This window comes from Gopherus flavomarginatus, chromosome 7 (genome assembly GCF_025201925.1).
Source record: "Gopherus flavomarginatus isolate rGopFla2 chromosome 7, rGopFla2.mat.asm, whole genome shotgun sequence".
NCBI lineage: Eukaryota > Metazoa > Chordata > Testudines > Testudinidae > Gopherus > Gopherus flavomarginatus.
In genome coordinates, this window is record NC_066623.1 from 48,227,096 (window position 1) to 48,241,740 (window position 14,645).

At 52.7% G+C, this 14,645-nt stretch overlaps 1 protein-coding gene across 1 annotated transcript in view; it reads right to left on the reverse strand.

Annotated features, from left to right (window-relative positions):
• Positions 1-12,606, reverse strand: part of UHMK1 (U2AF homology motif kinase 1) — a 30,226-nt gene extending 17,620 nt beyond the window's left edge. Inside the window, exons 1-4 of the mRNA XM_050963292.1 lie at positions 12,340-12,606; positions 6,538-6,830; positions 3,545-3,736; positions 671-765 (exon numbers count right to left, since the gene is read on the reverse strand). Coding sequence (XP_050819249.1) covers positions 671-765; positions 3,545-3,736; positions 6,538-6,830; positions 12,340-12,583 — 824 coding nt within the window. The 5' untranslated portion in view covers positions 12,584-12,606. The remainder of the gene's footprint in view (positions 1-670; positions 766-3,544; positions 3,737-6,537; positions 6,831-12,339) is intronic.
• Between the last annotated feature and the right edge of the window lie 2,039 nt (positions 12,607-14,645).

A 14,645-nucleotide genomic window follows, 5' to 3' on the forward strand; every position in this document is an offset into this window, starting at 1 on the left:
CTCACAACACTGGATGCTCAGGGACAAACTTCTATCCCCTCTTCCAGCCTCCGTTTTTAGGTTCTCTTCCCCATGGGAGCTCTGACTCAGCTGCTGCTCAGAGCTTCCCCCACTAGCAGCAGGGAAGTGACATGACTGGAGCGCCACTGCAGCCCACCAGGCAGTCAAGTCAGTTTCTTTGCTGCTAGAGTTATTGATTTACTTTGCTGTTATTTGGGAAAGATCTGAGCAGCAGCAGCGGCACTGAGCCCTCTCCTCTACTAACTTAGGAACTGCAGATCCTCCTATTTGGAGCTTATTGACATCACAGGGAAGGCATTTTTCCAAACACATTACATCTACTGGCTTAAAGAGATGCTGCCAATGCCTCATCACCATTAATATTTTTATAAAAGTTCCCCATCGGACGGCAACAATGAGAGTGTTAGCATAGGCAGGCCACTAATGTTCTCTACACCCACTCTGTGCAGCCCTGCTCACACAGTAGTTAGAATACCAGGAGTCAGACACTCCTGGAGCTGCACTGCCAGCACAATCATGGGAAAGTTTCAGGACAGTAGGCAGCCCAGGCAAAGACTGCAAGACAAACGTTTACAAGTAGAACAGTACTGCTTGGATCAGCATACATGTACCACAGAGTAACATGTAACATTTGCTATTTGCAATATACCTCTTGATAAGGTCTCTGAGGTGATAGGCTGGGATGGCTGAATTTACCACACCTTCACTGGCAAAAATGTGATCAATGATGGCAGAACTGTTTGTCTGGAAAGCAAAAGCAGCCAGAGTTAGAAGGAAAATAAAATCTTGGGGTGAACATTGAGGGGGCATTTCCTATGGGTAGGGCCCTACCAAATTCATGGTCCATTTTGGTCAATTTCATGGCCAGGGGTTTTTTAAATTGGTCAAATTTCACAATTTCAGATTTTTACATCTGAAATTTCACATTGTTGTAATCATGGGGTCCCAACCCAAAAGGGAATCATAGAGTGGGGTGGGGGTGTCACAAAGCTGTTGTGGGAAGGTCACAGGACTGCCACCCTCACTTCTGTGCTGCCTGCAGAGCTGGGCTCTGAAGGCAGCAGTCCTGGAGCTTCCTGCAGCAGGAGGCGGCTCCTAGAAGTGGAGGTGAGTCTGATCTCCCAGTGCTGGTGGGAGCACCCCAGCCAGGGGCTACTAAAGGCTAGCACTGGCCAATGGCGGATTAAAGCATGGGTCCTGACCAATTTGGGCACCCTGGGCTGCAGAGAAGGGGGCAAGCACCAGCACCCCGAGCCATGGGAGGTGGAAGCCCCGAGCCCAGGCAGAAGCTGTGGGGTGGAAGCCCCACGCCCAGCTACATGGCTGCTGCAGTGCAGAAGTGAGGGTGTACCACACTCACTTCTGTGCTGCCTTTGGAGGTAAGTCTGATCTCCCCACTGAGAGCAGCTGTGCAGGTGAAGGACAAGTCCTGTCTCTCCTCAGTCCAGCCTGGACTAGCAGTTAGGAGCCTCCAGCTAGGAGGCTCCAGAAGCACGGGGAAATCAGATTTCACAGGGAAGGGCTTATTGCACGGCCTGTGACACATTTTTCAGTTCCTTACTGGGAGTCTTTCTGAATGATGCCTAGAGAAGAGCTGGAAATAAAAGTGACCGTTTCAGAGCAGAAATGTGGAGTCAGTCAGTCAGTCAGACATATCTTGCAGCACTCTCCTGTCCTCAGTACACTCCTAGAGTTAATAAACAGCCCTTCATTGTGAGAGTCGCACTAAAAGCCAGAGAAAGTTACTGTTTGTCACCATGCCACTGAACAGTTACGTTTCTGCCAACTAGATCTATTTCACTTTCCATTCTGGTGTTACACCAAAGCTGGCAGTCTTACAAACAGAGCCAAGATCTAGGCTAAGTCTACACTGCAGAGTTTTGTCGACAAAAGTGATGCCGCTCTAATTAAGCCACTGTTGCATATCCACACTATGCTCCTTGTGTCAGTGGAGCGCATCCACACTAACAGCTCTTGCATTGACACAGAGCAGTGCACTGTGGGTAGCTAGCCCTCTGTGCCACTTGCCGCAGGGTGCTTGAGAAAGGTTTGCAATGCCTCCTGAGGCAGGTACAGCATCATATAGATTGGCAGCCTCTTTTCAACTGAAGTGTGTGTGTGTGTGGGGGAGACAGTATGTGACAGGGTGTGTGTGTGTGCTGGGGGAGAGGGAGTGTGCTGGCACGCGGTCTCTAAGTTCAGACAGCCACTGGAAGCAACCAGTCCTGAGGCAGGGGGACATCCGACATCGACCCTCGCCTCCCTCCCTGGCTCTGTACAGCAATCTCTCCCTCTCACATGCGCGCGCACACACACACACACACACCCCTGCCTGCCTGTGTGTGTGTGCAGCATTCTATGTTAATGATTTTCTCTTTGTTGCAGGCATGCTCAGCTGTCAGCATTTCCTGGAGCTTTGAAAAGGGCTCTGCATGGCAGTCAAGTTCAAAACAGTGAACAGAGCGATCACAGCAGATATTGTGGGATTCTGGGGGAGGCTAGTTCTAGTGATATAATGAACAGCAGCGTCTACACTAATGCTTTGTTGCTTTAAGTTTGCCACAAAAAGCTCTCTTCCTTTCGTGGAAGTGGTTTGATTTTATCACCAAAATTGAAGAGTTTTGTTGCCAAAAGTGGCATTGCAGTGTGTACACCTCCATTGTTTAGTCAGCAAAAACTGCCTTTTGGCAACAAAACTCTGCAGTTTAGACAAGACCCTAGGCTCCCAACACAGTCCTGGAGCCTTAGCACTTGCCCAGACATGTCCCCGTGAGCTTTGCTGAGTCACAGTGATCCAGTAAACCCTCATTGTGTGGACTTGGGCAACTGTCATTGAACTGAAAATCCCTTGACTGCAACTCCCCTGCTGATTACAACTGAGCATTCAATACTTCCTTTCTCTTCCAAAAATGCTTCCTACTATTTTTTTTCTTTCTGGTCTAAACTCTGTAGTTTAAAACAGAGATTTCTCAGTCAAATGTATTTCCTTGAAATCCGAGTATTTCAAAGTAGAGTTAAGGCTGTGTTTGTTTCTTACTTCAATGGGACAATCAAAGTAGCATACCTCGTAGGAAGTGTCTAAAGTTTCAGGTTCATGGTGGATATGGGAGAGGAATCTCCAGCTATATTACTTCCCAAATCTTTGGGAAAGCATATGAAAAATTATCAGCAATCTACTTTATTCTTTACCTACCCATTCACTGAATTGCAGCACTTTTAGGTTTGGCAGGACACATGAAAGAAAAAGATTACTATATTTTGTATCATACAATACATTTACCCATCCCGCAATGTGAATTCAGGCCCCAAAGAGACATCCCCATCCTGTGGACAGGTGCAATTTTAGTGCTCCAGAACAGTAACTGCCAAGAAGGCTGAAGAAAGAACTAAAGGGATGGTTTCAATGCATTTTCTGGGCATTGGGAATATCATTATATAAGCAGGATAAAACAAGGGAGCACAAACTCCTCCAGCATGAACAATGACCTTCGGATTCCCAAATCCAGGAGCAGTTTTTCCTCACCTTCCATTCCTGTGATCGGACAGTATGTTTCAGTTTCATTCCTGAGAACATTTCCAGTAAAACGATTCCTAGACTCCACAGATCTACAGCAGAGGTACATTCCGTTTCACTCTGGAGCCCCGCCTGAGCCAGGCAGTTCTGCAGCTCTGCCTCTGGAGCCCGATACCCGTCTGTCTGAATATATTTCACATCCTAAGGAAGATGGAACATAGAATATTAGAACTAGGATTCAGCCATTTCCCTCCCCCTGCCCTCTTATACCAGCTTCTAGAGTCCTTTCTAGATAGGCATCTTAACAAAAGCTTGCTAAATCTCCAGGTGCTAAACAGCCAGCCAGGTTTAGAAAGTTCAGTCTGTTTTGGTAGCCCAGACAGCAGTTTGGTGAGACACTTTGAAAGAGAACTACCTCCCAGTAGGAAAACTAGTGGCTCATTTTGACATCAATGATTTCTATTGGAGATAAAAGTGAAAGGCAGAACACCAATATCAATGCAAGTAGGGTCATCCTGGACCAGTCCGATGATCTATCTGAACAGGTATTCAGTCTCCTGCCAAGGAGAATTCTAGATGCTTCAAAGTAAGGTGTCAAGTCCCCATAATGCTCCTCCAAAAACAAATATATGACAGAGAGGACTTCTGGGCCTAGCTCATGATCAGCTTATGTTATAGAGCAGAGAGGACTGGTAATGGCTTCTGCTCAAATACTAATATTTTAAAGCTAAATCCTAAACAAACATCTGTAATATGCAGGAAAGGAACTTAAATATACTTTCCCCCAGCTCTCCTCTCCCCCCCCCCCCCCCCCCGCAGTCAGAAAAAGCTGCAGCAATCAATTCCTGTTCAGCAGCGACAGTGCTGCCTTTTGCTACTGAAGAGAAAGTAAAATGCCTGTTCAAAGAAAAGAGAGATGGCAGCAGAGGAAATAAACTACATGCCTCTCTGCCTTTATAGGGCTGCTCAGGAGCATCATTTTAGAGTCAAGCCAGGGCATTAAAGCAGAAGAGAAGCGCTTGAAACTAAATTCTCCAGGCAAAGTGTGGAGCCAGCCAACTTTACCAGGAACCCATTCAAAGAGAATTCATTTCAATTCAACTAATTGACTGTACATCTCTTGCAGATTTATTCTCACAAAATGCCTTTCATCTGAAGGAGCCCAAAGTGGCTTGTAAACTTCAAATTGACATATGAGCTGTATAAAAGGATCGCATCACCCACTTTAAGTGCAGACATGTTTGAAGCAAAACACAGCCGAGGTTTAACCACCCAACTAAACAGCAGCTTAGGGCAGAAAGATAACACTGGCTAGCTAAGATCGAGAGGATATAGGCCAAATATAATTCCCAAATCAGAAATTTAGCCACCTCTGCCATCAGGAAGAGCCAAGATCACTGGTAACACAAGTGGTCAAGACCTCATTTTACCAGAGAACCTCTCTAAGAGCCCAGCACCCCCTAGCTTTAAGTGATAGAAAGGGGGATATTTTTATTTAAAAGAGGAGAACCATGTCAAAGAGGCCCAAGAGTCAGAAGTGAAGAAGTTAAAAATCACAGACAAGCATCCCTCGTGGTCACAGAAGGCACTTACACACCTAAACAACAGTGGGATGAGGACAAGCCAGCTTCAGTCTGTTCTCATGGCAAGGCTCGAGGTTATTCAGGTCAGCCTGGATGGCTCCCAACACCAAAATCAGGAAATTCAGCCCAATAGAAAGGTCCAAATACAAGAAGCAAATTAGGATGGTTAAGAGGGAATTAGAGGAGCAAACGCAACAGGAAAACCTCAACACATTCTGCTAGGCAGAGTAACAAGTCACTAGCACAGCATGGCAGACAGCCAAAGGTCCCGAAAGCACTTCAGAGCAGATTGGCCATGCCACTAATTAAAATATGCTCATTAAAATCAGCTACTGTACCAGAGAGCTCAAAGGTAGCAAATCAAATGGATGACCTTGGCAATCACAGACAGTAAGCCTTGCTTTCAGTACCAGGCCAAGTGGTTGAAATAACTGAATCACAAAATGTCTAGATGAACAGGATACAAGAGGGACAAACCAGCACCACTTCTGAAAAAGAAAATCATGTCTGTCTTGTCTACTACAATTCTTAGTGAGTGTCAGCCACAAGGTGGATGAAGGAGAACTGGCTGACAGGCAATCTGGACTTCAAAACCCCTCTGACAGACCCCTCACAGGAGGCTATTAAGGAAACTAAGCAGTCCCGGATGAGAGGTAAATAAGTATCATATGTTAACCGTGAGGTGTCCTACAGCTCCTTAGGAGGACTAGTGCTGTTTAACATGTGAATGATCCAGAAAAGGGGCTGCCTAGGAAGATGATGAGATTTACAGAAGACAACATGGTTTAAGTTAGCTGAGACAAGTAAAGCCTGAAGCACCAAAAGGGGTCTAACAGAGCTGGGTGAACAGAGGCTGCATGGTTTCAGATGAAAGTCGGTGTTCATAAATGCACAGTAATGCACATTGGGATAAATAATCTGAACTGTCCATAACCCGGAGGCAGGCATGGGCGGGCTCCATATTAATGCTAGGCATACGGAAAAGGAACCAAGGCATCCTTGCAAAGAGCTCAGTGAAAATCTTGTCCATGTGAAGCAGCAGCCAAAAGATAGAATAATGGGAACATCTGCATCCAGTTAGATGAGATAGAAGCTCATGTTCCAGGGCAGAGACCAGGCACTAGCTGTCTGGGCTTAGGAAGAAACTGACCGTAGGAGCTGACAACTTCCTAGCTGCACCTTCCTCTGAAGCATCTGGTTATCGGCCACAATATGGACCACTGGTTCGACTGGGTCTGCATTCCTACAGAACTGGACCATTGGCTCAGTAATGATCCACAGAGATGGGTAACCCCTAAAGAGTCACCAGCCCCTCGATGTTCCCAGCCAAGCAAATCCACATAGCTGCAGAGAGTTGACAGGAGCACAGCACAGTGACATGAAACAGAATTAAGTGCTCCTATAAACAGTGTTCCAAACCTGATTCCCCTCTTTGAAGCTAAGCCCAAAGTCAATGAGTTTAAAGCACTCTTCTTCTGCGCTCCACAGGATGTTGCGTGGCTTGAGGTCTGCATGCACATAGCCTTTGTGGTGAAGGAAAGACAGGGCTTCTAACACATCACGGGCACAGTGCTGGATCATCCACATGGAGCAACCCTGATGGCTGGAGTAGAAAAGCAGCTCTGACACACTGATGTCCAGCAGCTCCAGCAGGAGGCAGCGAGAAGGGCCATTTGCAGAGAAGTGGTTGGTGAACACGCCGTACAGCGTCACTGGAATCAAACAAGGGCAAAGCTGGTGAATTCAAAGTGACTCCAAGTTGAGCATCAGACCCGTTCTGCTTCTCTTTAGATCAGTGAGGGAGTGTACAGAGGATGAAAACAAAGAATGTGCTCAGCTGGGCCTGGAAATCCCCCAGCAGACAGGCCTCTGATGCCTGCCTCTCCTCTCACATGACACCTGCACTGCCTTGGTGGGGAGGGGAAGAGGGAACAAGCTGGTTTGGGAGCATACAGAACCAGCCTGCTAACCCTTTTCTTGCTACATTTGCATTGTGGATTCCAAGCAAGGAACCAGCAGATTATTCAAAACTCCTACTGGTTCTGCCAGAGGCTGGATGCACACGTCATCACTCTTCCCTTCCCCTGCCCAGCATGGGCACAGGGAGGCAGGGCATAGCAACCTGCAGCAGCCATATAGGTGGCACCTGGTCTCAGGGCAGACCCCCCTCCACATCAATCTGCCAGATGCTGCAGAATGAAAAGCCCTAGAACACAGGAGGGTACAAAGCACCGCTCCCCAGCTTCAGATCCCACCCTGGCCCAAAGCACAGCCTACCCACGTGGGGGACTGGGGCTGGTAATTGGAGGTTGTGGGGTGGGCTGTCCTTGATCTGACCTGATTACCACTGCTGCAGTGGGGGAGTTGTGCAGACGACACTCCCATGCCCAGTGCTGTAGGGGGCTGGTCGGCAACCCTAAGAAGTGACTCTGGCATAGTTCCTCAGGCTGCTGTGGGGAGCAGGTGTATCTAGTTCCCCAGGAAGGGGTCCCAGCCCATTTCCAACATTGCAGTTGGGGCCCCATCGGGATGTCGCTGGGGCAGGGAGGGTGGTGTCCCCATCCTGGCTCAGGAGAGCTCCGGATAGAGATGTTGCTAGGAGGGGCTATGGGCCCCAACACAGCCTGGAGGAGGGCCTAGCTACCAAGAAGGCTAACGGCATTTTGGGCTGTATAAGTAGGGGCATTGCCAGTAGATCAAGGGACGTGATCAATCCCCTCTATTCGACATTGGTGAGGCCTCATCTGGAGTACTGTGTCCAGTTATGGGTTCCGCACTACAAGGAGGATGTGGAAAAATTGGAAAGAGTCCAGCGGAAGGCAACAAAAATGATTAGGGGGCTGGAGCATGACTTATGAAGGAACTGAGAATGTTTAGTCTGCAGAAGAGAAGAATGAGAGGGGATTTGATAGCTGCTTTCAACTACCTGAAAGGGGGTTCCAAAAAGGATGGATCTACACTGTTCTCAGTGGAAGCATGTGACAGAACAAGGAGTAATGGTCTTAAGTTGCAGTTGGGGAGGTCTAGGTTGGATATTAGAAAACACTATTTCACTAGGAGGGTGGTGAAGCACTGGAATGGGTTACTAGGGAGGTGGTGGAATCTCCATCCTTAGAGGTTTCTAAGGCCCGCCTTGACAAAGCCGTGGCCGGGATGATTTAGCTGGTGTTGGTCCTGCTTTGAGCAGGGGATTGGACTAGATGATCTCCTGAGGTCCCTTCCAACTCTGATATTCTATAACACTGTGGAGTGGGATGGGAGGCCAGGCCAGGGGTGAAGGGAAGCCAGGGTCTCTGTCACTGCTGTGGAGGGGTCCTGGCTCCTGATGTTGCAGTGGGGGCGTGTGCGTGTGGAGGGGGGGAGGAGGGCTTGGTGGGAGATCCAAGAGAATGCTGGGGGGGTCTGAGCAACTCGTGTTGCGATGGTAGGGAGATCTCTGTCCCAGGGCAGTTGGGTCCTGGCTCCTGATACTGTAGTGAAGGATCAGAGATGGGGGTGGTGGGGGGGAGGAGATCGGATCTTGGTTACCGATGTTGCAGTGGCAGTCTATCTTGGGGAGGTCCTAGCCTATGCAGGGGGTCCCAGTTACATCATGCTGCAGTAAGAGGGGCCTCGTTCCAATTACTGATATTACAGATGGAGAAAGAGAGCTGCTGGCCTGGCGGTACAGAGTTGTGAGCTAGTGAGGAAGGGGGCCCTGGTTACCAATGTTGTTGGAGGGTTGTAGTCCCTGCTGTTATGGTGGGAGGGCCAGGCCTGGTGGGAGTACTGGCCCTGTCACCGATACTGTGGTGGTGGGGGGGGTGTGGAGGTGGGGGTTCCAGCCCAGTTGGACCAGCCCAATTACTGATGTTGTAGCATGTGGAGAGGAGGATGTGCTGTGGTGGTGCAGGGGGAAGGAGGGGGGCAGGGCTGGCAGGGGCCAGGGTCCCTATTACTGATGCTGTGGAGGGGCAGGGAGAAGGGGGGCCAGGGCTGATAGGGTTCAGGTCCCCGTTACTAATGCTGTGAGGGTGCAAGGTGAGAGAGGCCAGGGCTGGCAGGGTCCCTGTTACTGATGTTGCAGAGTGGGGTCAGGGAGTCCTGGTTACTGATGCTTGGTAGGCCTGAGGGGCTTTGGTTCATGAGGCAGTAAGGATCCCAGTTACTGATGCTGCAGTAGGGACAGGGGGTTGGGGGTTCTGTCCCGGAAGGTGGGGGTACTAGTTTGCAGTGTTGTGGGGAGACTAGGGTGCTGGGGTCCTGAATCCTGATCACTGATGTTGCGGGGGGGGAATGGGGGTCCTCTCCTAGCTCTGTCGTGGTTACTGGGGGTGGGAGTAGGGGGCCCAGGAGGACTAGCAGGAGTGCTGATTACCAATTTTACATAGGGTCCCAGCTGGAGGTGTTGGGGGTCGAGTCCCAGTCCAGTTACTGAAGTTGTGGGGGTGGGAATATGGGGGGGTGTTGGTCAGGTCATGGCATAGTCCCAGATGTTGCAGGGATTAGGAGGAAGTGGTCCTGGCTGGTCCCAGTTATTGGGGTGGGGGAATGTGTGTGCGTTGGGGGGGGTCCAGGCTGTGGGATGCAGGGTCCTGGTTACAAATGTCGGGGGATAGTGCAGGGGGTCCCAGTCCAGGCATGCAGGAGGCCCCAGATGGTCCCGGTTAACATGAGTAGGGTCCCAGTTACCCATGTTGTGTGGGGGATCTTGGTTATGGATGTTGTGGGAAGGGTCATGACCATGGAGGCCTGACTTGTAGGCAGTGCCAAGGGTCCTGATTACTGGGGGTGTGTGCGTGCATGTGTATGCACCTAGGGGGTCAGAGGATCCCATTACCAGTGTTGCCGGGGGTAGGATAGGCGGGTTGTGGGGTGGGGTCCTGGTTACCAATGTTGCGGCGGGGATGGAGTACAGTATGGGGTCTAACTCAGGGGTGTGAGGAGGAAGATGAGAGGTGTCCCAACTGGTCCCAGTTACCGATGTTGCCAGGGAATGCAGAGGGTTCTGGCTGGAGGGCACAGGGGTTCCCAGTCAGTCCAATTATGGGGTCTTGGAGGGGGCAGGAGGTCCTGATGACCGATATCAGAGGGACAGCGAGTCTAGGCCTGGCCATGCAGGAGGCCCCAGCTGGTCCGGGCCCTTGTGGTGGGGTCCTGGCCCAGAGGATGCAGGGTGGGCCCTGGTTACAGATGCGGGGGGGATGACGGGGGTCCCACCAAGTAGCACAAGAGGATGTTCTGCTTACTGATGTTACAAGGGGGTAAGAGTTGCAGACCCAGCCCCCAACACAGGGACAGTCCCAGGCCACGAGTTCCTTTACTGATGTGTGTGGGGGCGGTCCTGGTTACATGCTGCAGGGAGGTGCTGGGTGTCCTGGCCAGTGCCGTAGCAACGCTGCTGGGAGGCCGGGAGGGTCCTGATTACTGATATTGTGCAGGGTCCCGGGGGGCCAGTCCTGGCCGGGGGGGGGTCCCGTTACCGATGTTGCCAGGGGGATGGGAGGGTGGAGGTCCTGTTACTGATGTTGTGGGGGGTCCTGTTACCTATGTTGTTGGGGGGGAGGGTAGGGTCAGAGGGGTCCCGTTACCAATGTTGCTGAGGGGGGTAGGGTGGGGGGTCCCGTTACCGACGTTGTCAGGGGAGGGGTAGGGTAAGGGGTTCCATTACCGATGTTGTCGGGGGGTGTGTCCAATTACCAATGTTGCTACTGGGGATAGGGTGGGGGGTCCCATTATGGACATTGCCAGTGGGGAGGGAAGGGTAGCGGGTCCCATTACCAATGTTGTGAGGGGTCCTGTTACTGATGCTGTTGGGGAGGAGGGCCCTGTCACCAGTGTTGCTGCAGGCAGTGGGGTGGGGGGTCCCGTTACCGACATTGTTGGAGGGGGGTGTACGATAGGGGATCCCGTTACCACTGTTGTCATGGGAGGGGTAGGGTAGGGGGTCCCGTTATCAATGTTGTTGGAGGGGGTTCCCATTACCGATGTTGCTGGATGGAGGGCCCGTTACTGATGTTGCTGGGAGGTGGTGGGTGGGGGGGGGGTCCTGTTACTGATGTTGCCGGCGGAAGGGGGGTCTCATTACCAGTGTTGCCGGGGGGGGGGGGGGGAAGTCCCGTTATCGATGTTGCCGCGGGGAGAGGGGGGAGTAGTCAGGTGGGTTGTCCCGCTACCGATGTTGCAGGGAGGGTCCCGTTACCGATGGTGCCGGGTGGGGGGGTCCCGTTACCGATGGTGCGGGGGGGGGCAGGGGAGGGTCCCGTTACCGATGGTGCCGGGGGGGGCAGGGGAGGGTCCCGTTACCGATGGTGCCCCGTTACCGATGTTGCGGGGGGGGCAGGGGGGGTCCCGTTACCGATGGTGCCGGGGGGGGCAGGGGGGTCCCGTTACCGGAGGGGTCCCGTTACCGATGTTGCCGGGGGGGGCAGGGGGGGTCCCGTTACCGGGGGGGGTTCCGTTAGCGATGTTGCGGGGGGGCAGGGGGGGTCCCGTTACCGATGTTGCGGGGGGGGGCAGGGGGGTCCCGTTACCGATGGTGCCGGGGGGGGCAGGGGGGGTCCCGTTACCGGAGGGGTCCCGTTACCGATGGTGCCGGGGGGGTGGGGGGGTCCCGTTAGCGATGTTGCGGGGGGGGCAGGGGGGGTCCCGTTACCGGGGGGGGTCCCGTTAGCGATGTTGCGGGGGGGGCAGGGGAGGGTCCCGTTAGCGATGTTGCGGGGGGGGCAGGGGAGGGTCCCGTTACCGGGGGGGTCCCGTTACCGATGTTGCGGGGGGGTGGGGGGGTCCCGTTAGCGATGTTGCGGGGGGGGCAGGGGGGGTTCCGTTACCGATGTTGCCGGGGGGGGCAGAGGAGGTCCCGTTACCGGAGGGGTCCCGTTACCGATGGTGCCGGGGGGGTGGGGGGGGTCCCGTTAGCGATGTTGCGGGGGGGGCGGGGGGGGGGTCCCGTTACCGATGTTGCGGGGGGGGCAGGGGGGGTCCCGTTACCGATGTTGCGGGGGGGGCAGGAGAGGGTCCCGTTACCGATGTTGCAGGGGGGGCAGGGGAGGGTCCCGTTACCGATGTTGCAGGGGGGGCAGGGGAGGGTCCCGTTACCGATGTTGCGGGGGGGGCGGTGGGGGGGTCCCGTTACCGATGTTGCGGGGGGGGCAGGGGAGGGTCCCGTTACCGATGTTGCGGGGGGGGGTGGGGGGGTCCCGTTAGCGATGTTGCGGGGGGGGCAGGGGGGGGTCCCGTTACCGATGTTGCGGTGGCCCCGCAGCTGCTCCAGCGCGGCGCGCTCCTTGCCGAACCCGTACTCCGGGGCGCAGCGGGCGGCAGGCCCGGGGCGCGCCGGGGGCACGAACTCCTTGACGGCGCCGAGCGGAGCGTGCGAGTCCCCGCAGCAGCGCACCCGGAACACCGAGGCGGAGGCGCCGCTGCCGAGCTGGGCCTGCACCTGCCACAGGCGGCCCAGCGCCTCCAGCAGCGGGGCCCCGGCCATCGCCTCAGCGCCCGCCGGGAACAAGCCGCAGCTCGGCCCCGCCAACGCCTACCCGTTCCGCCTTGGCCCGCCCCTCTGACTCCGCCCCCACCAGCCCGGGCCCCCTCCCCCTGGACCCTATACACCCCAACCAGCCCCTATAGACTGCCAGCTTGTGCTATACACACATCAGACGCTTTACCCCCACCAGACCTTATAGACCCTAAACACCCCCAACACCAGATCCTGTAGCGCTCCTACCAGGCTCCATATACCTTATATATCCCTTGTCGGATCCTATTCTTCACCCCTACTGGCTCTTCCCATAGGCTCACCACCAGACCCTATGCACCCTGTGGACCCGGGCCTGACTCTACAGCCACCCTCACCACCAGACTCTATACTCCTAATAACTCCATAACCTGCTATAAATTCCACCAGCCCTGGCACATTGGGCTGCATTAGTAGGAGCATTGCCAGCAGATTGAGGGAAGTGATTATTCCCTGCTGTTCAGTACTGGTGAGGCCACACCTGGAGTATAGTGTCCCGTTTTGGTCCCTTCGCTACAGAAGGGATGTGGACAACTTGGAGCAAGTCCAGCAGAGGGCAACAAAAATGATTAGGTGGCTGGGGCACATGACTTATGAGGAGAGGCTGAGGGAACTGGGTTTATTTAGTCTGCAGATTTGATAGCAGCCTTCAACTACCTGAAGGGGGGTTCCAAAGAAAATGGAGCTAGACAGTTTTCAGTGGTGGCAGATGACAGAACAAGAAGCAATGGTCTCAAGTTGCAATGGGGGAGGTCTAGGTTGAATATTAGGAAACTCTATTTCACTACTAGGGAGGTGAAGCCCTGGAATGGGTTACCTAGGGAGGTGGTGAAATCTCCATCCTTAGAGGTTTTTAAGGCCCGCCTTAACAAAGCCGTGACTGGGATGATTTAGTTGGGGATTGGTCCTGTTTTGAGCAGGAGATCGGACTAGATGACCTCCTGAGATCTCTTCCAACTCTAATATTCTATACCTCCATACCCTGAAGTCCATGTACATACCTATATCCCTCAATACAGCCTCGATACCTCCAACAGTCTCTATATCCCCTATAATGCCCATTGGCCCCCATATACCCCAATACTCCATAGCTCCTGTCTCCCTTTATACCTTCTATAACCTCTGTATTCCCTAGACTTCCCATAAGCCCCATACTTGCTATGCACTCCAATATCTATCCTATACTACCTCCTCTCAGGTCCCTTTACCTCACACTATCCTATAACCCCACCTACACTTATGCCACCCTAGAACCCCCATACCTGCTACACTACCCATAGGTCTCTATAAACCCCAATACCCTTTTGCCCTCATCCATCCCTATGCTCATCTGTAATTCCCATATCCACTGTGCCTCCAGAGACTCCTATGTTGCCAATTCTGGTAATTGTGTTTCTTAAGCTCTTAGGTTCTGGAGGCCTGTCATTTGGGGAGAGTGTCAGCTTTAATTTAAAAATAAGTTTCTAGCCTTCCAGGTGGTGGAGAAATGTTTGAAAACATAACCTGAGCGATCCTTAAAGACTCAGAAATCTTCACACCAAGAAAAGGAGCCCAACACTGATGATTTCTTTTAAATATCATAATTTTTAACCAATCTCATGATTTTTTGGTACCCAACTCACTATTTTGAAATGGATCAGGTTGGCAATACTGTCTATTCTACACTTATTGAACATGCAGTTGTCTACTTTGCTGAACTGGGTGAAAGCTAGTGATCTGCTTGTGCGTGAGAGACAGAGTTTGGGGACCTGCTGTATATTCCCCCATCCCCAACACAACACCACCCACAGGATTTGAAGGCAATTGGGCAACTCATGTGAAGTGAAGCTTGGGATCGAGGCCTCAGTGAGGGTCTGTTGTTGTTAGTCTGACATACCTACGCACCCTCACTCACATATGCAGGTTTGAACTCAACAGCAAAGCTGGATCTGAGGCATTTCTCCCCCTCCCCCCGCCCAAGAGGACATCTTGTCAGAGATGTGTGTGTGTGTGTGTAGAGTGTGACGCACCTCTCTCTGGAGCAAGGAGTGGG